This window comes from Mustela lutreola, chromosome 8, assembly GCF_030435805.1.
Source record: "Mustela lutreola isolate mMusLut2 chromosome 8, mMusLut2.pri, whole genome shotgun sequence".
Taxonomy (NCBI): Eukaryota; Metazoa; Chordata; class Mammalia; order Carnivora; family Mustelidae; genus Mustela; species Mustela lutreola.
Genome location: NC_081297.1, coordinates 117,730,664 through 117,757,414, shown reverse-complemented (window position 1 = coordinate 117,757,414; position 26,751 = coordinate 117,730,664). Strand labels below are relative to the sequence as shown.

At 33.4% G+C, this 26,751-nt stretch overlaps 1 protein-coding gene and 1 non-coding gene across 4 annotated transcripts in view; both read right to left on the bottom strand.

Annotated features, from left to right (window-relative positions):
* The window catches only part of LRRIQ1 (leucine rich repeats and IQ motif containing 1), a 228,833-nt gene that overhangs the window by 19,101 nt on the left and 182,981 nt on the right, over positions 1-26,751 (bottom strand). For all 3 annotated transcript variants that reach the window (XM_059186458.1, XM_059186461.1, XM_059186460.1), the window contains 2 exons: positions 11,009-11,141; positions 9,063-9,123 (listed from right to left, as the gene is read on the bottom strand). In XM_059186458.1, the coding sequence (XP_059042441.1) occupies positions 9,063-9,123; positions 11,009-11,141 (194 nt within the window). The remainder of the gene's footprint in view (positions 1-9,062; positions 9,124-11,008; positions 11,142-26,751) is intronic.
* Positions 22,449-22,554, bottom strand: LOC131840028 (U6 spliceosomal RNA). The gene has a single exon (XR_009357148.1). It is a non-coding gene; the product is annotated as a U6 spliceosomal RNA (small nuclear RNA).

The window sequence follows — 26,751 nt, the reverse complement described above, 5'->3', positions numbered from 1 at the left end:
GCAAATAAGAGCCGATTTTAAAATTGAGGTTTGCGATTTGAGTGTGTACAACAAAAGAAAAACTTTTAGTACAGCAATTTTGATGAAAATCAATCTTAAAGGCAACTGATGAAACTTTAAACAGCTTAACATCATTTATTTACCATGAATATTATTTAACTCTTAATTGAATGTTAGAAATGTCATATTGGATTATTTTCTGCAAAATTTGTATTTTACCAGTGACAAGTATTAGTCTTCTCAACAATATTCCTCAAAGGGCCTTTCATCTCATGTTTATATACTACAAAGTCACAAAAGATCTCTACCTTCTCATTAAAACCATTTTAATATAAAGTATTATACACTAAGTCTAATTTAAAGGTGATTATAAATATAAAAAATTTCAAGATATATTATTTTAAGAACATAGGATTAAATAATTGATCACGTCTAAAATTACTATCTGAACTTTTATTACTACCTGGGACTGAACTTTACAGTTGAAGAATCACTTCTTGCTTATAAAATATTATTTTACATAATGTTTAATATCATTAAGTACTAATTTATCAGGATTCAACCCTGAAGTAAGGGAAAATGTCATGATGGAAAGCAAAGCAGCCTCAAAATAACTGGGATTTAACCCAAACCACAGGATGATTGAAATCCTGTGAGAAAACACTGTCCTAATGTTTGATGTGAGAAAAATTTAAGTAGGGCAAAATAAAGCCATAAAACCATCACTGTACTTAAAAAGCTATCCCCATATGATGGGCTACAAAATCCCATGAAAACAGAATCTAAAAACCATTCTTTTTCAAATTCAGATCTTTGCCCTTCTCATTTCGTTCCCCTTCCCAAATTCTTCTCACTGTCACAAGCATGGACTTCTCATTCATTGTTAAGTAAGCAAGTTGGCTATTGCTGAATTCAGAATAGAAACCATTTTATGCCAGTCACTTGTTTGTTTGTTTGTTTGTTTATCAGTCACTTTTTGATGTACCCGGCTAAGTGATACAATTGTATTGTCAAAAGACCTCAGTAGAAAACTTTTAAAAATGAAATAAAAAAACAGTTGGCTTCCACTTTATACTTGTGATTGGTATGAAAAACATTATACTTTCTTTCTGAACTTTATTTCAATTAGTGTACAAAAGCACATATCTATTATTTCTATTACAATAGCTCCATCAATACTAAGACTTAATAAGAGCCAGTCAAGAATAAGGGGGATATAACAAAGTGATACTACAGTTTTGGTGAGATCAGTTACAAAACAATGAAAAACAAGGTAACAACACAGGGACCCTCCTGCTAGCTAAAGAGGCTTTAACTGCAAGGCTCAAGATTTGAAAATCAATAAAACTACTGTGAACATTTGTGTGCAGGTTTGTGAGTGAACATAAGTTTATTTCTCTAAGAAAAATGGCTCGGAGCCGAATTGTTGAGTCATATAAGTGTATATTTAACTTTATAAGAAATTGACGGGTTTTTTTCAAGTGGCTGTACCATTCTCAGCAAATGTATGAGAAATCCAGCTGCCCCACATATTTGTCAGCACTTGGTACGGTATTTTATTTTAATCACTCTAATAGGTGTATAGTGATATTATATAGTGGCATTAACAATTCTCCTAGTGATTCATAATATTTAACATCTTCTCATATGCTTATTTCTATATGGATAGTCTCTTTGTTCATTTTGTTCATTTTCTAATTTCACTGTCCAATTTAGTTATTTTTTGCAGATGGCTACTGTGATAATTAATTTTCTGTGTTGACTTGATTGGGTCACAGGATACGGAGATATTTGGTTAAACATTATTTCTGGGTGTGTTTTCTAGGGTGTTTCTGATGAAATTAGCATGTGAATCGGCAAACTAAGTATACCAGACTGCCTTCTCAGGCATCATCTAACCCATTGAGATCCTAACTAGAACAAAAAGATGGAGGAAGGGAGAATTCACCATTTCTGCTTGACAGATGAAGCTGGAACATAGGTCTTCTCCTGTTTTGAGACTGGAACCTAACACAATCAGCACTTCTGGTTCTCAGGCTTTCAGAGCTGGACTGGATCTTAAGCTATCAGCTGTCTTGATTATCAGGCATTTAGACTTAGACTAGAGCCTATACCATTGGTCTCCTGGTTCTCAGGCCTTCAGAGTCAGACTGGAGCTACACTACCAGGGTAGCTCCAGGGTCTCCAGGGTCTCCTGGGTCTCCAGCTTGCAAATCATGGGACTTCTTAGCCTCCATAATCAAATGAGCCAATTCCTTATAATAAATAATACATAATTTCTTATAATACGTAAATCTATAAAATCTCTTTATACATATGTATATACATCTCTCTCTTTCCCTCTCTCTCTCCTCTTTCTCTTGATTCTACAGATAGATAGACCAAAGGGCCAATGGTGTAAGTTTCAGGCCAAGTCTGAACGTCTTGAAATCAGGAAGTAAGACTCTTCTTTGTTATTTTTCAAGGTTACACTGGCTATCATAAGTTCTGTTTTCATATACAGAGAGATTTTGTATAAGATTTTATATATTAGATATAGATAAATACAGTTATAGCTATCCTGCTGATTCTGTTTCTCTAGTGACCCCTGCCTAATATAACTAGATGATTCCTTTGTACATCTTTCCAGTAATTTATCCTCAGAAGCAACAACTGTTCTGATTTCTTTTACCACAGAGAAGTTAGTTTTTTCTGCTCTTGAACTTAACATAAATACAATCATACAGTATTTTCACTCACTCTATTGTTTTTGGTATTCACTTATGTTGCTGTATGTAGCAGGAGTTCATTTCTTTCTATTTCTGAGTAAGTATGCCATTGTAAGAATATACCACAGTTTATCCATTCTGCTGTTGATAAACATTTATGTTGTTTGCTTTTTTTTTGTTTTTATCAATAGAACTTCTATGTAATTTTCATATAGGTTTTTATGAAGACATGTGTTTTCATTTCCTTTCACTAAACATCTAGGAATAGAATTAATGGGTCATAGAAGTATCTATAACTTTATAAAGTGCCTATTTTCCTAAATGGTTTTATCATTTTTCACTACACCAGTAATGCATGAGAATTCTAGTTAATCCATATCTTTGCCCACATTTGTGCTTTCTGGCTTTTAACTTTTAACAGTTCTAGTGTTATGTAGTAGGGTTTCATTTTGCTTTAAATTAGTGTGCTTATTAACCATTCAATTATATTCCTTTGTGAAGTCTCTCAAAGCTTCGCCATTTTTAAATAACTTGAAGTATTTGTCTTTACATTGTTGATTTGTGGGAATTTTTTCTACATATTCTGGATACAAGACCTTTATTAGATGTGTATATGTGGGGGAGATGTTCGTATGCAGAGGGCTGTGGAGGGCAGAGAGAGGGAGGGAAAGAAAGAGAGAAAAAAAGAGAGGAGAGAAAGAAAATACAAATTTTTCTCCCAGGATGTGATTTGACTTTCATTTCTTTTCATTTTCTGAATTATGACTAAGTATAAATACTTTAAATCTGAAGTACAATTTATCTTTTTTGATTTATGCTTTTTGTGTTCTATTTAAAAAAAATCTTTGCCTTCCCCAGGTTTTTGAAAATATCTTATTTTCTTGGAGAAATGTTAGAATTTTAGCAGTTACATTTAGGCCCATAATTCATCTCAAATTCATTTTTAGGATGCAAGGTAGGAATCAAGATTCACTTTTTTCCATGTATACAGTTGCCCAGCACTGTTTGTTGAGAAAAAAAAAAAAATATTCTTTTCCTCTTTTAATTGTTTTAGTACCTTTAAGGAAAATCAACTAACCTTATAAGTGTGGTATTTTCTGTACTCTCTATTATGTTCCATTAATTCATTTTTCTGTCTTTCTGCACATAACGAATAGTTTTGGTTACTGACTGGGGCTTTATAGTAAGTCTTGAGATCAGGTAGTGTGAGTCATTTTTTTCAAGATTATATTGACTATTCTAGATCTTCTGCATTTCCATATGCATTTTAAAATTTGTCCATTTCATGCGGTGCCTGGGTGGCTCAGTAGGTTAAAGCCTCTGCCTTCGGCTCAGGTCATGATAAGGATCCTGGGATCGAGCCCCACATCAGGCTCCCTGCTCAGCGGAGAGCCTGCTTCCCCCTCTCTCTCTCTGCCTGCCTCTCTGCCTACTTGTGATCTCTGCCTGTCAAATAAATAAATAAAATCTTTAAAATAAAATAAAATAAAATTTGTCCATTTCTGCTAAAATGCTTTCTAAGGGTCTATTGAATTTACAGATCATTGAGAATTGGCATCTTACAATTTGAGTCTTTATACTCATGAGTAACATATATATCTCTTTGATTTATTTATTTTTCTAATTTTAATTTTGTAAAGATTTTATTTATTTGTTTGACAGAGAGACACACAGGGAGAGAGAGAACACAAGCAGAGAGAGTGGGAGAGGGAAAAGCAGGCTTCCCACTGAGCAGGGAGCTCAGATGAGGGGCTAGATCCCAGAACCCTGGAATCATGACATGAGCCAGAGACAGGTGCTTAAGGACTGAACCATCTGGAAACCCCTCTTTGATTTTTTTAAAGCAACATTTGATAGTTATCATTATAGGAGCCTTGCACAACTTAATGCTAACATAATCATTAAATATTTTAATTTTTTTACATTGAAGTGAATAGAATATTTTTAATTAAAGTTTGTTGCTAATACATAATAGGGTGTACAAAGACCTATTTTAATTAATTATGACACATTTCTTTCCAGAATGACTGTACCAGCTTTTACTTTGGCCATATATCAGTGTTTCCACATTATTGATAGCACTTTGCATTACCCAGTTTTCTAATTTTTTCTGTTCTGACGAGGATAATCACATAACTTCTTAGTTTTAATTTTTAATTCTCTGGTCATATAACTGAGCATCTCTTTACATTCTTTTATGCATTAATCATAATCCCTGTAAACTGTCTATGCATATTTTTTCTATTGTATTTATATCTTTTTCATTAGGTTACCTGACTTTATATTATTTATTTGCAGCAGTTGTTTCTATATCCTGATATTAAGCCATTTTTAGCTTTAGGCACTAAAAATAATTTGTTCATGTCTGTAATCTGTCTGTTAACCTTTGCTATAAAATTCTTCATAGGAAGTAATATCTAATTTAAAACAGTCGAGTCAATCAAAAAGTTTTTGCAATATAACGTATCTTTTAAGAGAGTATTTCTTTATTGTGAATTTGCAAATATATTCTCAATTATTTTATTTGATCAATTTTATAACTTTACGTTTCACACTTGAGTCTTCAAATCTTGTAAATTCCATTCGATTATTATAGTGTGTATGGGTTATATACAGCCCTGTTTTTCAACGCAAGTTTATACTGAATTTTATTTACCAATTTGACCTTTCCCACCTTTGTTATATACCTTATTTCAAATAAATAAATCAAAGAGATATATATCTTACTCATGAGTATAAAGACTCAAATTGTAAGATGCCAATTCTCAATGATCTGTAAATTCAATAGACCCTTAGAAAGCATTTTAGCAGAAATGGACAAATTTTATTTTATTTTATAGTCACAGGTCTATTTCCAAACTAACTAATCATATCCATTGGTCTATTTATCTGTACCACAAAGTTTAGTTTTATTCTGTCTTTGTATCTTATGATGCAAGTCAGCTCTTCTTTTTCAAAGGACTTGTATAATATTGTGTTCTTATTCAACAATACACATTTTAGAATGAGATTTTTCAGTTTCCTAAAAAAGAAGCTATAATTTTAGTTCAAATTGATTTTACTTTATAGATTTATTTGGAGATAGTTGACACATTTTATATGCTAAGTTGTATCTGTGAACAATAAACTTAATGAATATAGTGGATATTATCATATGCCACTCAGATCACTATAAACAACTGAGTCAGATTCTCCCAGCTGCTGAAAAGTATGGCTCTTAACTGAATATCTCTCTGAAAATTGTCCTTAGCTAAAGATGGCTGTCTTGCCCAAACCATACCCTCTCCTGAGGAGATGCAGGAGATTAGGAGCCCGATCCTCTTGCCTCAAGCTGGGACAGTTTAGAAGGGCCTTCACACCACTGGAGCTCACTTCCTCTTCTGCAACTCTATTGAATTTTACCTTTTCCCTCTGCTCAATTACGCTTCTTTCACCCCTCAAAGGAGTTGTTTCTGAATGCCTTCTCTAACAAATGTTCTGCACTCAAGTACAAGAATCTCAGAATATGTTTCCTGGAGAACCTGAACTAAGATTGTCTTCTACAGAAAAATCCTGGAGTTTTGAGGGATAAAGTTAATCAGCAATACAACTGTATGGCTCTATGGCATGTCTTCTGATAATGTATTTGGATATAAGTAAAATGATATCTTATTTTCATTTTTCTTATTCCAATCTGCCACACAAAATACTTTGATCTTAGGCAGAGATGTTATTTACTAGCTTCTTTAAAACCCAGAATTTGAACATTTTATTATATCTTATTCTTACTCTTGAAGGTTAGTGGAGAGTCTTCTGGATAATATTTATATCTATCTCTGTTATTAAGTAGTGACTCCACTCTTTTTTGGTATGCATAGTTTCTGCTATAATGTCAGCTGTCAATATAATTATTATTCCTTTGTAGATAATGTTTCAATTCACTATGTCTCTCTTTTATGATGTCCAGTCCATAGTTTATTTCAATGGTAATATTTTATATAGATAGAATTTTTTAAAAGATTTTATTTATTTATTTGAAAGAGAATGAGTGAGAGAGAGCATGAGAGAGGAGAAGGTCAGAGGGAGAAACAGACTCCCCAAAGAGCTGGGAGCCCGATGCGGACTCGATCCTGGAAGTCCGTGATCGACCTGAGCTGAAGGCAGTCGCTTAACCAACTGAGGCACCCAGGTGCCCTAGATAAAATTTTTAGTAGCCTTATTAAAATATTCATAATTGTTTTAATTAAAATGGATCATTTTTGTTTCATGATTTCTGTCCTTTTATTATGGGTGTTTTCCTTATGTCTTGGAGGAAAAGTGGCAGCAGTTGCAGATTTTTTTTCTTTAATTTTACTTTTAGTTATGGCCTGGTCCCAAATGTGCAATTATCTGCCTCCAGTTTCCCAACACATTCCCACGACTCTGCAAGATATCTATTTTGGGCACTCAATTAGTCCAGTATCCTTTTGATATAAGTCTTTAATCCCTTCTCCTATCTCCATTTACATGAAAACAGAAACAAACAAAAAACTTATTTCTGTTCTACTATCATTTACTTTGTTTTTGTATTCACCTGTATCTCTTCAATATCAAAAAAGCATTTATCATTGCTATGTCATTGTCATATATTTGGATATAGTATAATACAATGGAATACAGAAGAAGGAGATTAATGTCAAAGCATTCATCTCATAGAACTATCTTTTTTTTTTTATTTTTTTAAGTAGGCTCCATGGTCAGCATAGAGCCCATTGTGGGGCTTGAACTCATCACCTGAGATCAAGGCCTGAGCTGAGATCACGAGTAGGATGCTTAACCAACTGAGCCACCCAGGCACCCCTCTCATAGAACCACTTCAGTTAGAAATCTACCCAGTCTGTTTGCATTCATTTTTAGAAGTATAATCATTAATATCAGTTTCTTTATCCTGGCATTCCTTGGGACTTTTATATTCCCCATTCTTGCTCCAAAGTGGCAACTCAACCTCTGTGTGCAATTGTTAGTAATATGCATGGTGCTCATTGCTTGAAATATCAATTTTCCTAGGGCAATCTACATGCCACTCTGCCAGAGGAGCCTGTATTAAAATGCAAGGAAATATTTGTTTAATGATTATTTCAAACTTGTGCATAAGTTCTATAAATATTTTCATAAACACATTAATTTTAGCTATTGCACTAGTTTTGCTCCCTTTTCAGGAAGATAAATTAATTTTAGCTATTGCCCTAATTTTGCTCTTTTTTTCCAGAAAATTCCTTGACTGAATTGTTCGTGAGAATTATGAATATAACTGCTCTGGATACCATCATACTAGATATATTAGAAAGTGTATTATCTTTTTATGCTAAATTCTACTTGGCAAGATAAATTAAAATCAGTTTTTTGGTGAATGTAGAATCTGAGCAAGAAGTATTAATTGATTGATATAAAGGGAAGGTATCATACAGTTAGGGTCACCTGAGGCATCCATTTTCATCTGCTAAGGAGGCCATACACTTCTATCATTGGTTAGGGTACCCTCTTCTCTGGAAATTTCTGGAAACACACTGAAAATTTCTTGTTTTGTGGGCTCCATTTCTCTAGACTCCACACTGGCCATTCTTCTTCTGTTAACATAGTCTTCCTTCTAATAGCCTACAGTACAATTGACTTTAACAATGCACATACAGTTATATTGTCTAGAGTTTTACACTCTGGTCACCACGTTCAGAACTTGGTTGTTCCTAAAGCTTCAGTAATTTACACTTTATTACTTAGAGTGGTTGGGTTTATAATTACTTGTTAATTTTTATCTGCTTTGATTTTCTAAGTTGTGAGAATCTATTTCTCTCAGTATCCTACTCTTTTAAAATATTCAAGTAAATAAGTTCATTATGCAATTCCTATTCAGAGTCACATTATTTTAAATATGGTAGCAAGTTAATATTTTTAAATCTACCATATAGAATCAGTATTTTAAAGTAATAGATTTTAAAGTTATATTACAAATCAAAAGAACATGTTATTATTACAGGTTATTATTTTAATATATAGTATTTTGAGATTATCCAAAAAGATTGAGTTGTGATATTTTTTTTAAAGATTTTATTTATTTATTTATTTGACAGACAAAGATCACAAGTAGGCAGAGAGGCACGCAGAGATTGAGGAGGAAGCAGGCTCCCTGCTGAGCAGAGAGCCTGATGTGGGGCTTGATCCCAGGACCCTGAGACCAGGACCTGAGCCGAAGGCAGAGGCTTAACCCACTGAGCCACCCAGGCACCCCGAGTTGTGATATTTTTGTAATTTACACTAATTATGGACATATTTTAAAGTGTCAGTTACTGAGGATGAGCGTGTACAACATTTTTCTGTAACTTTAAGCATATTTCTTACCACAAGCTGGACTCTTCCACCATTAAGCACATCTGGGTCTAACTCAGGCAAGAAGTGATTGCTGCAGAGTGAGAAAAACAGAGATTATATTATTATATAAATGTAGAAGAAGAATATGAAAGAAATGCCCACCGAAAAGTTTGGGAGAAATTTGTATTCTATAAAATGGAAATAATAGTTTTATTAAATATATAAAATAAATATACTAAAGTATAGGCAAAGATATATACCAATTTCCATGTTTTCATTTGTTTCTAGTTCTAAGGATATCATCTTATGAATTATACTAAATTGATTTATACCAACATAAAAGAAATTGTGCTTGTATTAATTGGAGTACTTAGTAAAATAAAAGTTCCCAAATGCTGATTGCTTTACTCCTACTTTCTTTGCTCACAATTAAATAATACAAAATAATCCAGATTATAAAATGTTGTTTTAATTTCACTTTCATTCTTCACTTCCTTTTCCATATTTTTAAAGGAATTACATGGATGGAATTGACCACATATGAAAATCTCAATTTATATATATATATATATATATATTATGAAAAGAGATTTCATTTTTTACATATTTTAACCTGCTTCTAAATTAAGTTTTAACCTTCATAATTGTTGTATCTTATTTGTTAGTCATTTAAATTGTTATTACATTATATCATATGTTTTGGAGATCATATTCTATAGAATGCCGGAAACATTCCAAAGCATTATCTACATTTAGATTCAATATTGATTTATATATTTAGTTAGTGTTTATAATAGCACTTTTTAATTTTTACTTTATTTTTATTTTTTATTATTTTATGGATATATGTAGATAAAATGAAAGTTTTGAAAATTTATGCCAAAAATATTATTATTTCCAGACTTTTATTTCCCTAAAACTTTGGTTCAGTAGTTATGCATATATATTATACCACATTATGCTGATTTTTAGCTTTTATGCATTTTTAGCATTATGCATTATACCACATTGCTGTGGGCTGAATTTCATTTCGTCAGAATTGATATGCTAAAGTCCTAACTCTCAATACCTCATAATGTGATGTATTTGGAGACAGAACCATAAAAGAGATAATTAAAGTAAAATAAGGTCATATGGGTAGGCTCTAATCCAATATAACTAGTGTCCTTATAAGAAGAGGAGATTAAAACATAGAAAACAGAGATGGAAGGATGATTGTGTGAGGGCACAGTGAGAAGGTGGCCCTCTGCAAACCATGAAGACAGACCTTCAAAGAACCAAACTTGCTAACTCCATCTTGAACTTGTACTCTCCAAAACTGTGAGAAAATAAATCTGTTATTTAAGTCACACAATCTATGGTATTTTGCTATGTGGTAGCAAACTAATACAAACATTAATGTAACAAAAATTAATTGATTACCTACTATATTCATGTTTCCTTGTTTGTTACTAAGGGATATAAACATTTGACATCCTCAACCTTGTGATCGTACCTCTACCTTGTGAAATAGATAAGATACTACCACCTCACTATAAAGAAGAGGAAACTGAAGCATGGAGACATCATTGGAAATTAGTTACATGACTGGTAAAGTGGAAGCACAGTGTTGAATTATAAATTTAACTGTCAAATGTAAATGATAGAAATGACACAAAACAAAATATAACCTCCCATATGTACTATATTTATAAACAGTTTATTGATACCACGCATTTTACTTTATAAAATAGAATCATTTGTGTGTTTCATCTGTTGGTTTTAAGCATTACAGAAACAGAACTCTCAAACATTTTAAGATGAAAAATATAAAGAGTGATTAAATCTATTCCAAAGAAGAGGCCTTTTATAACCTGGCAATGGGTGTATTGGCCTTTGGCTATAAAGTCATGTTTGTTTTAGCACAATTAACCTAGGTTTCATTTTTCAAGGTATGTTTGCAATACAAAAATCTAATTTAAAGGAAATGACCTCACCATTTCATATTTCTCGAATTAGTTGTTTCATGAATCCCAACCTGTGTGTGAAGCCATTGGTATGTGTATTCTTTTCTCCTTTCTAATTTTTCATTCGGAGTGGCATCCTCGTAGATAAGTTCTTCTTTCTTACCTGGGGAAAAATATGGAAATTCTATTTGTTATTTAAAAGAGGTCAAATTTTGGTTAAGTAGATCAGTCTAGGCAAACAATTTCATCAAAAGAAAAACAAACTAATTCATGAGAGCGTAATCATCTGTAAGAAAAATGTCTGTCACTTAAAGATTAAGTAATTTTTCTGCTTGAGTTTCAAAATGACCTATTTTTAAAAATGAAGACAATGGTTCAATGTAGCCAACATCTTTCAGGACTTGCTTTTTTTTTTTTTTTTTAGTTTTTAAATTAATTCAAAGAATTATTTTTGGTAGATAGTAAAATTCTAGTATAAAAAGAGTATCAGTCAACTATGATGTCTTTTGAGGCTTATTTTAAAGTCTAGTTCTTGCACTAACTTTGTATGTACATAGAATTTGTATGTACATAGAATTCATTCATAGAATTTTATTGAGGGTATTTGAAACAGAGTTTTAATTTTGTATATAATTTGAAACAGAGTTTTAATTTTGTATATAAAACTAAGCTTGGTTTGTGTAAGCTAATATAATATTTTAAGTGGAAAATATAATTATATAAGGTTTAGGGAGCCAACCTGTGCTTATGCCAGAGTAGCCATTTCTTTCTTTTTTTTTTTTTTTAAGATTTATTTATTTATTTATTTGAGAGAGAGAGATCACAAGCAGGCAGAGAGGCAGGCAGAGAGAGAGGAAGGGAAATAGGCTCCCTGCTAAGCGGAGAGCCCGATGTGGGGCTCGATCCCAGGACCCCGGGATCATGACCTGAGCCAAAGGCAGAGGCCTAACCCACTGAGCCACCCAGGCACCCCCAGAGTAGCCATTTCAAGAAAGGAGATAAGGAAGCATAATATAAATGGATATGGAAAATATGCAAGGGGAGAAATTATAAAAGGTGAGAATATAAGGTAACAACTATATAAGAGTAAAGAAAAAGAAAAAGAGAAAAGAAAATTAAAAATCCAATCCTTATATTTATATGTAAAATTTATACATGTGTCATTTAAAAAAAAATCTGTAGATGTTCTGCTATGACAATGCTATGCTTTTCCGAATTACACCAAAGACCTGCTGTTTTAGAACCTTCCTCCATGGACTAGATCTCATTTGGAGGCATTCTCGTGTTTAAAGACTTATTAGCTTGTTTGCAGAAATGTCTGTTCATGTCCTCTGCCCATTTCTTGATTGGATTATTTGTTCTTTGGGTGTTGAGTTTGCTAAGTTCTTTAGAACGTATCATGCTTAGCGAAATAAGTCAAGCAGAGAAAGACAACTATCATATGATCTCCCTGATATGAGGAAGTGGTGATGCAACATGGGGGCTTAAGTGGGTAGGAGAAGAATCAATGAAAGAAGATGGGATTGGGAGGGAGACAAACCATAAGTGACTCTTAATCTCACAAAACAAACTGAGGGTTGCTGAGGGGAGGGGGTTTGGGAGAAGGGGGTGGGATTATGGACATTGGGGAGGGTATGTGCTTTGGTGAGTGCTGTGAAGTGTGTAAACCTGGTGATTCACAGACCTGTACCCCTGGGATAAAAATATATGTTTATAAAAAAAAAGTATTAGTAAGAAAGAGCTAGATGCAGATAACACATCTAAACAAAAATAAATTTAAGTATTTGCAAAGAAAAAAAAAAAAAAAAGACTTATTAGCTTGGTAGGATTGATTGATGGTACACCAGAGACAGGCCCCTCTTGAAAACTAATGCATGGTAATCAAACTAAACAAGAATCCTATAATTCAAAACCTAATATTTTATATGTTAATTTATTAATTCTTTCACTATAGATCTTTGTACACTGCGTACTTTCAAGTTGTTTGGAAAACAAATGAAGCGTGGTGCAAGGCCTGCTTCGAATGCTTGGTGCATGTCCACACACAGTCATACATATCCTTACAAGGTTAGCATTTGTCATTCTGAACATGCCAGGGGTGCTACATCTACCATGTAGATTTTTTCCTTAAAAATTGCTGCTGAAATTAGTAAAATGACTCTAATTCAGAGATATTGTAGCCAATTCTTAGAAAAGCTAAAAATAAGCATGTTTTTTTCTCTAGACTCCGTGTTACTTAGCAAAGTTAACTTGCTGTTGCTTCTCATGCCACCTTATGTTTCTAAGATGGCCATATCCTTTGTATCCTGAGCTTAAGCCAATCCCTCCATACCTGCTATATTGAAGGAACAATTACTTCACATGCAAAGGCTGACCATTGAATCCATGAGCAGACACCATTCTGGTAAGTGGCCAAAAAGGTTTACAGAAACTATAAGCAATCCAACAGAGGGAACCTTTGGCATTGTCACTTCCCATTACTGCACAGCATTAAGTCTTTTCCCTGGCAGAGTCCCAGCCTTTTACCCACCTTTCTTGGTTGACCAGACCAAATGTTGGACCCATAAGTACAGTAACAGAAAAAAGTGAGTGGCCACTGATAATCAACTGAGCCCATAGCTAGAAACTTTACTCTTGGTAAGTAGAGAATCCTTTTATAACAATTTTACCCTCTGATAACACTCCATAAACCTTAAGTGGTTTTACCTCAGAGTTCATCTAAGGTTCTAAAAAACAATCCCTGAGTAAAGATGAGAGATTTCACTGTAAGGATCCAGTTCATATTAACCATTTTCACCCTAAGGCATAGATTGGTAGATTGGTGTGTGCTCAAGTGTAATAACAGAACAAGCATATTGGTGAAGTTGGCTGGATGAACTTGAAGATACTGTAATTTACATACTGAAGAAATTGATTCCGTTTTGGCTAAACCATTTCAGGATTACTCGTCATTGAGAAGAGGAAAATAAGATTAACTCTTAAAACTTGTAGAAGAAGTTCTGTTTTTAGCATCTCACATAGGAAGAATAATGGCAATTTGGATTACTTAATGGGCACTTGTCATTACTTGGGCTGTCCAGTAAAATCTTTCAGTTGTAGAAGAGGCACCATTTTACCTGCAGAACTCAAACCACTTTACTTCCTGTCCTTTCCTACTTTTCTGAGTCTTGCTTCATGAATTTCTGGAATCGTAACAGAAGGAAAAGTTTCTTTCCTTTGATTCCTGCTGTTAGCCTAGTTACTGCTCTCTACATTTGCTCTTTTCTTCAAAACACAAATTTGAGTAATTTTATTTAAACAAATTGTTAAACTTTTCTTTATAAAATGAATACATTCTTATTACAGATAATTTAGAAAATGCAGAAAAGTAAAAAGTCAAAAAAAAAAGGAAAGAAAATCCACAAAAATCCCACTATCCAAAGATAATCACTGAATAATATTTTTAAGGCATTTACTCGTAGTTCTTTAATAGATTTTTAGGGTTTTGTTTACATAAAATTATGTGTATTCTGTGCATTCTATTTTTCTATTAGTATATATCAAATGTATTCTATGTAATGGAAATCTCATCCTAAACATAATATTAGTGTTTATACACTATGATGTACCAGCCTTTTACATGATAGGTTTCTAATTATCTATTTACTTGACCTGTTTTTCAGGTGGAATTAAAGATAACATCTCTAAAGCTAGAAATATTTTGAGAAACTTGATATAATCTATATGGTCAAATAGTTGTAAAAGCTTTCACCAATTTACCATAGATTATCTGAGTCCTTGGTGAACACTGGGATGTTAAATATTTTAAAGTTCTTGATAATATGAGACAAATATTGTCCAATGTGGCCTTAATTTATACACCTTTTACTGGTAGTGAGATTGAATGTTATTCCACAATTACTTATTAATTATAAATCAAATAATGTAAAATACTTTTTTTAATATATATTTTTAAATTTATTTTCATCATAACAGTATTCATTATTTTTTCACCACACCCAGTGCTCCATGCAATCCGTGCCCTCTATAATACCCACCACCTGGTATCCCAACCTCCCACCCCCCCATCACTTCAAACCCCTCAGATTGTTTTTCAGAGTCCATAGTCTCTCATGGTTCACCTTCCCTTCCAATTTCCCCCAACTCCCTTCTCCTCTCTAACACCCCATGTCCTCCATGCTATTTGTTATGGTCCACAAATAAGTGAAACCTTATGATAATTGACTCTCTCTGTTTGACTTATTTCACTCAGCATAATCTCTTCCAGTCCCGTCCATGTTGCTACAAAAGTTGGGTATTCATCCTTTCTGGTGGAGGCATAATACTCCATAGTGTATATGGACCACATTTTCCTAATCCATTCGTCCGTTGAAGGGCATCTTGGTTCTTTCCACAGTTTGGCGACCATGGCCATTGCTACTATAAACATTGGGATAGAGATGGCCCTTCTTTTCACGACATCTGTATCTTTGGGGTAAATACCCAGGAGTGCAACTGCAGGGTTATAGGGAAGTTCTATTTTTCTTATTCACCCCAGTTCGTAGCATTTCAATTTCCGTTTTTAACTGACCTTTCATAATTCTTTATCTATTCTCACTGGTGCAAATATTTTTTTTTTTTTTTGCCTATTGTTTGATTTCAGTTCCTATTGTAGTTTCAAAAGGGGGAGCTTTCTCTCTAGGCATACAAATTTATTGTTAAATATCTTCTAAACTACAAGTCATTTTCCCCTAGGTTCACATCTCTCATTTAATAAACTCATAAAATAAGATATAAGTTTTCAGGGACAAATTCTGTACTCTTTTAAAACTTCCCCTTTCACACTAAAGGCTATTGGTTAACAAAATTCTTTTAAAAGAAGTCTACTTCTTGTTTCTACTACTTCACTTTCCAAATTCACCTTAATTTAATCCAATTGAAATTGTCCTTACTAAGAACTGTCTTAATCTAACAAACACAATTATTTCATCTTAATTGACCTCTCTGCTGAATTCAACTACATGGATCATTTCTTTTGTCTTAAAACTCTCAAGTTTCCCTTTCATGCTTCTTTATAGATTCCTTTAGATGTGTTCCTCATTCTACAAGTATCTAAAACCCTCACTCCCACCCCACTCTTTGCCTGGCACTGTGCTGAATTCTGATGATAGTCAGCCAGATAGACATTGTGTATTACCTGATGGGACTGGCAGCCCAGAGGACTAAATACCAGCAGTCTCTATTTTATTCCTATTCTCATATTAAGATGAACTTCAGAATCACAACTTGTGTTTAACCATCATAATTCTACTAAGTAAATTTTGCCTCCTGAATTCCCACGTCATCCAGACCAGGTATTCTGGAGTCAACCTTGGCTGCTCACTCCCTACAGTACCAACATCCAATCAGAAACTAGATCTAGTCTACCTGCTGGGTATGTTGCTAATAACTGGCTCCTCCTTTCCATCCCCACTATCCACTGTACTTCAGGCTCCATTTTGAAAGGAGTGAACAGGCTTCTTTGTGGTGATGTAAGTGCAAATGTAACTTTCTCACCTACCACAGTGGAAGAAGCACACTTTCTCCTAAGCACAGTGCTTTCAACTCTGCTCTGAATCTCAATCTTTTTATAGAATCTAGGATCTCTTATCCATCAGTACTTTCTTTTCCTCTGTATATCTAGTACCTGTCAAAATGGCTTTTAGCTTCCCCTTTAGCTACTCTTCTCTCTCCTTCCCTAATCAGACAAACTTCTTGAAATGGTAGACAAAGACCAGTTTCTGTTGATTTATTACAATTCATGCTTCAGCTCATTGCAAGATGCCTCCTCCTTCACACCATTTCACTGGAACTGTTCACACCAAGATCATTAGTATTGCTAAATCTTTGGGACTTTTTGAAGTCATTATCTTACTGACTCCTCTTTAATACTATTATGCATTGTTGTCCACCCTTCCTTTTTAAAAGTCTTATTTCTTTTGGATTTTGTTTCATTGCACTCTCCTTGGTTTTTCTGTTAGTTTTTTTTCTTTTTAACACCTTTTGTCTAAACCTGTCTCCTTCAAAGGCTCCTTTTCCCTTGCTATCCCTTCTAATCTCATGATTCTTTTCTAGGGTTCAAACCTGGCTTCATTTACTCTTAGACTATACTTTTTCCGTATGAGGATATTCATTCAATTTCTTCAATCACTTCCATTATTTCCTTTTGAAATACGTATCCATCCAAAGCTTTGCCACTTAGACACCCCACAGGTAATTTAAACTGAGTTTTAAAAAAGCTGAACTCGTGTATTATCCTACCTTTTCCAAGGTCCCATAATGCCACCACCATTGTCAATGTGTAAGTCAGAAACCAGAGTCTTGTATGAACCAGCATTCATCCTCACCCTACAACTGCATACTTTACCTCCTAAATTCTTTTCAATCTCATATTTCCTGGATTTCCTTTGTCACTAATTTATGTCAGACAACCATCATTTTTTCTGAATTACTGTAAGAGCCCTCTCACTGTTTTTTTGTTTCTTGTTTTGGGGATGTTTTTGTTTTTGTTTTCCTTTGGTCTTGTTTCCATGTATATATCTCCATACTGAAAATGGCCTTGCTAAAATACAAATCTAATTACACGGCTTCATATGCTAAACTCTGGATCTCCATTTCCTCTGGATAATGTTCATTTTTTTGTAATAACTTCAGACACATTTGTTAGGTTCTTGCCTCAGTCACTCAAATATGTTAGAATTACTCAAAATGGTCTCTTCTGCCTATAGTCTTGTGCTTCAGATTACTCACTTTGCCAATGGTGTTTTTTTTCTTCATATCTTCATGACATGACAGTTTGGAAATTATGTTCTTTGTGTTAAATCATTGATCTCCCAACACTGCATTCCTTACTCAAATTAAGTTGCAGATGCCCTCTAAAACTTCCTATAGAGACTCTGTAATAGCATTTATTACATTATATTTTATTTTCCTATTCATGTGTCAGTTTTACCTAGTATAAATAAGTTCTTTAAGGTGTATAAGTAGGATGATGTTCAAAAATATTTGTGAAATAATGGAATAATTGTCATAATTGGTTAATGGTCTGTCAGTGCCCTGACAAATGTAGAGCTAGTAATTTAGATTTTTAGTATGTAGACAGACCTGTGCATTATGGAGGGTAATACATTCCTATTTATAATTAACTTAATCATTATAATAGAAACTTCAGCTCTGAAAGTCAGAACTAGTTTGGGATAAAAATTGACAACTAAGGATGGCAAATTAGAACAACAACAACAAAACTACTCCATCATATAAGGCTACTTTATAAAATGTTCACAGTATACACAATCCTAGAGGAAAGCAGTTCAGCTTTAAGAAGTTCACTAAAAGAGATGAGGTCTCTTTTGAAATTAATGGAAATATTATTCTTTTCTTCATGAAAAACAAAATAAGTGTTCATTAAACCCATATGCTTCAAATAAATGTTTTCTAAAATTTCAGTATAGCATAAATATCCTACACAGAGGGAGATTAAGATTCAATTATCATTTGGGACACACACAAAAAGCTAATTATTTATATTTTAAATACATATGGCAATTTTCCCATGACTATTTTCTTTTCCCTTAATGGCCTTTCTTAGTAATATAATAAAAATGTATTCTTGGTTTCACAGATAGAGATGAGTTCATCTTTTTACCAAAAGCTTTTGGAGGACATAGTTGCATCATGAGCAAAATGCTATGTGCAATGGAAATATTTTTGGTAACTTTGATAAAGGGCTGATTCTATGTATCTCATGCTGGAAACACTAAAAATATGTTTCCATTTTAAAGTATAAGCAGTCTGTACATGTTTATTAAAAGAAGTTATTGCATCATACCTCACAAATAAAGCACAAATAAAATTGGAGTTTGGCATAAATGTTACACTAACAGAATTTTAAATTCATTAACATCTGTATAAATACTTGTTGATAGGGTGTTTATGGCTTCTTCCTTAACCAATCCAATCTGTTGCTGGGAAGTTGATGGCATTGGCATGGAACCAGTAACTCTCTAAGATCCATTTGTGTGTGACAAGCTACATTCCTATTCTTTTAAAATATATCTAAATATATATGTAATTGATCATTAAGGAAAATGACTTCATGAATAAAGAAGATTGTTGTTACAAAACCCTAAAAACAGAAATTTTGGGAATAGAGCCAAAGCTGTATGTAAGGGTCAAAGGCTAAATGCAGCACTAATCACTCCTTTACATATTTCATTATATTTTATGGTAGAGAGGCTTTAAAAAAAAAAGTACTAGAATGAAAAATACTTGCTAGTTTCTGACATTTAAATTAATTTTCAAAATTTGTCAATTTGGGGGTTGGGTGATACATAAATTATATAAATGACCTTTAGGAAAGCAAAGGAGAAGTTAGTTACTAAATTGTCTTTTAAAATCTATAGATTTTGCAGATACAATTTTCAGTATTATTGAATTGCTCTATTTAAGTGACTCCCTCTGGAATAACAGAAACATTCTTTAACAAAGTTGATGTGTATTAACCAATTATAACAAGCCTTTTGTATTCAACTTGCATATAATTCTACTTGAAAGGATATGCTTTGCCATTTGTATTGGCCAGTTGAATTGAATCTCCTCACTATCTTTACAGTAGAGCACCATATACTACATAAAGAGTGGTTCCTTAATTTCTTCTGTGAAAGCCACATAAGTCAAGAAAATTGCAGGTTGTTAAAGTGATATAGTCATATGTATAGTCATATTAATGCATAAGGTGTCTCCATGTTTACTGTTAACCAAGACCAGGACTAGGGGAAGTCAAGTGGGGCAAATGAAATATTTTACTTTGGGTATAAAATTTAAGGGAGTGACAAAAATCTCAGGAATCAAGGTAAATAATATTTGATGTAATATTTTAAAATAAAAATTAATGCAAAAAATGAATGAAACAAGATGGGATTGGGAGGGAGACAAACCATAAGTGACTTAATCTCACAAAACAAACTGAGGGTTGCTGGAGGAGAGGGGTTGGGAGAAGGGGGGTGGGGTTATGGACATTGGGGAGGGTATGTGCTTTGGTGAGTGCTGTGAAGTGTGTAAACCTGGCGATTCACAGACCTGTACCCCTGGGGATAAAAATATATTATATGTTTATAAAAAATTAAAAATTAAAAAAAATCCATGATAAACAAAATGTAAATGTTTTAAATGACAGGATCAGTAACACTGCTATACCAAGCTGAGATAAAAGGAAAAATCTATAATACTCATCCTTCACTGTCTTGACATTGGAAGATTTACCCATTTTTAAGTTATTAATAAGTGTTAACAGAATATTGCTTTTAGAACTACCTGGTAGCCATTGTCCAAGATTGCTTTCTACATTTCTCATGAATCTAGCACACCACTTAGTTTTTCACTAGAAAAGCCTCTAAAATTGTGACATACAAGAAGTTAATTCTAGGATAAATCAATTCAGCCTGTATTGGAGAGTTTACACCTTAGTGATTTATTTGCCTAACATCAATCTTGCACATAATAAGTTGGTGTTTTCACTTACTAACTGTGCAAAGTTGAGCAAATTATCTACCTTCTCTTTGCCTCAGTTTTTTCCTCCTAAAATGTGTATGATAAAATAAAGTAACAGAACACATATCATACCTGGGACATGTATTAAGGATTTAATAACTCTAGCAATTTTGCTATTTTTTAAGTTAAATGAACCTGATTATACATCGCCTTAATGCTATCTCAGTTGCCAAGGCCAAGACTTAGCTATCCTGGAGGTGAGACTATCTTTAAGTCTCTAAATCCAGGACAAGATCAAGGTTCCAGGGAGTCACTGGAAGGATCCCAGGATTAACCACAAAACTAGACAGAACAATTTTCTGGGAGTCCAGGAAGTCCTTGTTCAAAGAATTCTAAATCTATAACAGGTATTTTTTAATGTATTCTATTTCATAATATATGAGGATTTTAGTGTGTCTTTAATAAAGAAAAGTTAATTTTCAAAAGATAACAAGGACACATAGTCCTAATTGATTTCAAGTTATTTCAAATAATTTTTAGCAATTGCTCAGTAATAACCATGAAGGAGGTTCCATTAACATGATTTTCTCCTGTTTCACTCTCTTGATTTAATTACTCTTGGAAAATATTCCCCTATCCAACCTGGACTCCCTTAGGGAGTGTTAATACAGTAGGTCATCCAAACTCGGGCCCACCCAATAGAATAATGCATAGGCTGATGATGTAAGCAGGTTGGCTTTCAAAATAACATGGTTATAGTGGCCAAATAAATATTACTGTGACGTGTTTTCTGTTTGTTTGTTTGTATAGTTGGACTTCAGGTTCTTGCCATATATAAAAGCTTCTGCTCTGGTAAAAAGATACCACTAATTCTATTCATTTATGTATATTTATTGATCATGGTCCAAATATATGGTTGAGTTCCTTTACTAGTTTTCTTTCAAAAGAGCCCAGTAAGTGGTATTATATGGATATACTAATGATAGAGGATTGATGGATCCAAACATTTTTTTGTATCATTGTAATCATTTTTATAGCTATAAAACAGAAATACTTATCATATATATGTTTATACTTTCATAATGCATTTCTCACTGACTTAATTTCTGCCTCTAATGATTTCTCTACCTGTCAAATAAGAATACAGATATGCTTCTGTTACAGACAGAGCTAACATCATATAAAATACTGAAGATATATTAAAATATTGCTTGCTCTATAACAAAACTAGTAAATATAAGTAAAAATAATTTTCCTTCACAATCATTTTTAGAGAGAAAGAAGGCGGGGAGGGAAAGATAGGGAGAGAAGAGAGAAAAAGAGAGAGAGAGAATCTTAATCAGGCTCCACAACCTGCATGGAATCCAACTCCACGCTCAATCTCACAACACTCAGGGCAAAGCCTAAATCAAGAGTCGAATGAATGCTTAAGGGACTGAGCCACCAAAGTGCCCCTCTTTCACAATCTGAATGACAAACATATTAGAGACTAATAATCCTGGTTCCAAACTTATTGTTTTCCATAGGTAATCACTTAAACAAGCAGGCCTATAGACTGAATATTTTAGAGTCTTCTAAGTGTATACTTTATTAATGCAGAATTTTTATCTTTCATTACATTTTGTTTAAAAAGATAGATTTTTATTTTATGTAGCAGAAATTCATTTGTAAATGAATCAGGGCCTCCATTCATTGATTTCACTTTCAATTGGAAAGATAGGCTAAGTATTATTGATCTATTTGTATTCTAGTGAGGAAAAAAAGTCAAGATAGGCATTACCAGTCTTTCCTACATAATTAAATTTTGGCTTTAACCTACTTATATAAATATCGAATTGGGGAAGATTTTTTTTAAGGGGAAAAATTGGGGGTGGGATTTGCAGCTGGAAGGGACTTCAGTTGGTCAAGTCACTTTGCTTATTAGAGACAAAGTTTTGTCATTGCTCTACATTAGAAAGGAAAGCAAAATATGGAACATTTTATGAATCTGCATTTTGTCCTGGTGCAGAGGCCATGCTAATTTTCTCTGTATTATTCCATTTTCAGTATATGTGTTGTCAAGTGAGCACAGAAAGCTCTTTTTATCATTTTTATTTTGTTATGAGATATACAATGCACCCAAAATATTGCATATATCAGGTGTTTAGAATTTCAAGCTTTATAAGTTATTTAAAACACATAAAGATTATATATTATATAAATTATGCATACATTGTTTAAAGCTATTATATAAATACACATATAAATACATATTCCATGTAACCTCTGATCATTCAAAAGCAAAGCAAAACAAAACAAAACAGAACACAGCTTGCACATGAGAAGTCCTGTTCAAAATTCTCTTCTCTTAGGGATAACCAATATGCTGAATTTTATAACATTGATTTTCCTGACTTCCTTTATAAATTTTCCTACCTATGTATTAAGCAAGCTTTGTTTGCTACAATTCTGCAGGTATTCTCCTGTGTTCATTTGTTCAGTATTGTTTGTGAGATTCATCTACATTGCTGTGTATAGATGCAGCTCATTATTTTTCAGAATCATACTGTATCCCACAACATAGATGTATTAGAATTTATTCATTCCATTGTTGTTGGGCACATGGGCTGTTTCCAGTTTTGGACTATTAAGAAAAACACTACTCTATCCTTGTACAAGTTTCTATAGGGCAAGCATTTAGGAATGTAATTGAAGGATCATATGAAATGCATATCTTCAAATCCACCAGATGTAAAACTGCTTTCCAAATGGTAGTACCAAAATGTAGTACAATCAGCAAAATATGAGTTTTATTGGTTATGTGTTTTCCAACAATTAGGGTTTTGAGGCTTTTTTTTTTTTTTGTACTTTGCAGATTTAATTTTCATTTCTGTGCTACAAAATCAGATTAAGCACCTTTTTATATGTTCACAAGTTACTTGGATTATCTTCTTTGGTGAAAAATATGTTAGAGTTTCTTGTTTTTTTTTTCTATTAGGCTATTATTTATTTTTTTAAACAAATTTTAAAAAATTTAAATTTTAAAATTTTTTTTAAAAAATTAAAAAAATTATTTATTCTATTAGGCTATATTTTAGTGACTTTCAGGAATTATTTATATATTTTGGATATGAGACCTTTGTTGGATATATGTAACAAATACCTTTTCCACCTCTATAGGCTATTGTTTCACTATTATATTTTTGGATTTATAGTGCAGAAGTTTTTGGTCTTGATGAAGTCCCAAAAGTTCAGTTTCGTTTTTGTTTCCTTTGCTTTTGGAGACATATCTTGAAAGAAGTTGCTGTGGCCGATGTCAAAGAGGTTACTGCCTATGTTCTCCTCTAGGATTTTAATAGATTCCTGCCTCACATTGAGGTCTTTTAACCATTTCGAGTTTATCTTTGTGTATGGTGTAAGGGAATGGTCAAGTTTCATTCTTCTGCACATAGATGTCCAATTTTCCCAGCATCATTTACTAAAGCAACTGTCTTTTTTCCACTGTATATTTTTTCCTGCTTTGTTAAAGATTATTTGACCATAGAGTTGAGGGTCCATATTTGGTCTCTCTATTCTGTTCCACTGGTCTATGTGTCTATTTTTGTGCCAGTACCATGCTGTCTTGGTGATCAATAGATTCAGTTGGTCAGGTAGTAAAGCTTGTAATCAGGCAACATGATGCCCCCAGTTTTTTTCTTTTTCAACATTTCTTTAGCAATTCAGGGTCTTTTCTGGTTCCATACAAATGTAAGGATTGTATGTTCCAGCTCTTTGAAAAGTGTCAGTGGAATTTTGATTGGGATGGCATTGAAAGTATAGATTGCTCTAGGCAGTATAGACATTTTAACAATGTTTATTCTTCTCATCCATAAGCATGGAATGGTCTTCCATCCTTTTGTGTCTTCTTCAATATCTTTCATGAGTGTTCTGTAGTTCCTCAAGTACAGATCCTTTACCTCTTTGGTTAGGTTTATTCCCAGGTATTTTATGGTTCTTGGTGCTATAGTAAATGGAATCGATTCTCTCATTTCCCGTTCTATATTTTCATTGTTAGTGTATAAGAAAGAAACTGATTTCTGTGCATTGATTTTGTATTCTGCCACATTACCGAATTGCTGAATGAGTTCTAGTAGTTTGGGGGTGGAGTCTCTTAGGTTTTCCATATAAAGTATCATGTCATCTGTGATGAGAAAGAGTTTGACTTCTTCTTTGCCAATTTGAATAACTTTTATTTCTTTTTGTTGTCTGATTGCTGTTGCTAGGAATTCTAGTACTATGTTGAACAAGAGTGGTGAGAGTGGGCATCCTTGTTGTGTTCCTGATTTCAAAGGGAAGGCTGCAAGCTTTTCCCCATTGAGGATGATATTTGCTGTGGGTTTTTCATAGATAGATTTTATGAGGTTGAGGAATGTTCCCTCTCTCCCTATACTTTGTATTGTTTTAATCGGGATCATTTTAATCAGTTATCTTGTCAAAGGCTTTTTCTGCATCAATTGAGAGGACCATGTGGTTCTTCTCTCTTGTCTTATTGATTTGTTCTATTACATCGATTGATTTGTGAATGTTAAACCACCCTTGCATCCCATGGATAAATCCCACCTGGTCATGGTGGATAATCTTTTTAATGTACTGTTGGATCCTATTAGCTAGGATCTTGCTGAGAATCTTGGCTTCCATATTTCATCTGGGATATTGGTCTGAAATTCTTCTTTTTGATGGGGTCTTTGCCTGGTTTGGGGATCAGGATTATGCTGGCTTCATAAAAAGAGTGTGGAAGTTTTCCTTCTGTTTCTATTTTTTGAAACAGCTTCAGTAGAATGGGTATTATTTCTTCTTTGTGTGTTTGGTATAATTCTCCAGGGAATCCATCAGGTCCTGGGTCTTGTTTTTCGGGAGGTTTTTGATCACTGCTTCAATATTGTTAGTGATTCTCATATCAGATAAATTATATTTTAAACTAAAGACTGCAGTCAGAGATAAAGAAGGGCACTACATCATTCTTAAAGGGTCTATCTACCAAGAAGGTCTAACAATTGTAAATATTTATACATCCAATACGGAGGAGCCAACTACATAAGACAACTATTAATCAAAATAAAGAGTCACATTGATATGAATACATTAATAGTAGGGGATCTTAACACACGACTCTAAGTAATAGATCATCCAAGCAGAAAATCAATAAATCAGTAATTAATAAATAAATAAAAAATAAACAAGAGCTTTGAATGACACATTGGACCAAATGGACCTCATAGATATATACAGAATATTCCACCCTATAACAGCAGAGTACCCATTTTTCTCAAGTGCACATAAAACTTTCTCCAGAATAGACCACATACTGGGTCACAAATTAGGGCTCAACCAATACCAAAAGACTGAGATTATTCCCTGCATATTTGCAGACCACAATGCTTTGAAACTGGAACTCAACCACAGGAAAAAGTTTGGAAGGAACTGGGAAGAAACTGGAACTCAACCACAGGAAAAAGTTTGGAACACTGGGAAGCTAAAGACCACCCTGCTTAAGAATGTTTAGATCAACCAGGAAATCAAAGAAGAACTTAAACGATTCATGGAAACCAATGAGAATGAAGACACATTTGTCCAAAACCTATGGCATACAGCAAAAGCGGCCCTAAGGGGGAAATACATAGCCATCCAAACCTCTCTCAAAAAAACTAAAAAATCCAGAATACACCAGCTCTCTTTACACCTTAAAGAACTGGAGAATCAACAACAAATTAAGCCAACCCCACAGAAGAAGGGAAATAATCAAGATTAGAGCAGAGATACTAGAGATACATTAGAACACATCAACGGAGCTAGAAGCAGCTTTTTTGAAAGAATCAATAAGATCCATAAACCACTGGCCAAACTAATCCAAAAGAAAAGAAAGAGGACCCAAATTAATAAAATTATGAATGAAAAGGGAGAGATCACAACTAACACCAAGGAAATAGAAACAATCATCAGAAATTATTATCAACAATTATATGCCAATAAGTTAAGCAACTTAAATGAAATGGATGCATTCTTGGAAACTTACAAACTTCCAAAACAGAATCAGGAAGAAATGGACAACCTGAATATTTCCCACTGATTTAGAATACGATCTGTCTTATAGTATCAATGAAGCATATATGCCACTATCAGTTTTCATTTTCTCTACTATTTTACTTTACCCTACCCTGCTCTATCTTAGAATTACTACCATTCCATCCTATCTCATCTCATCCTATCCATACCATAGCATCCATACCATACTATACCATACTACACCA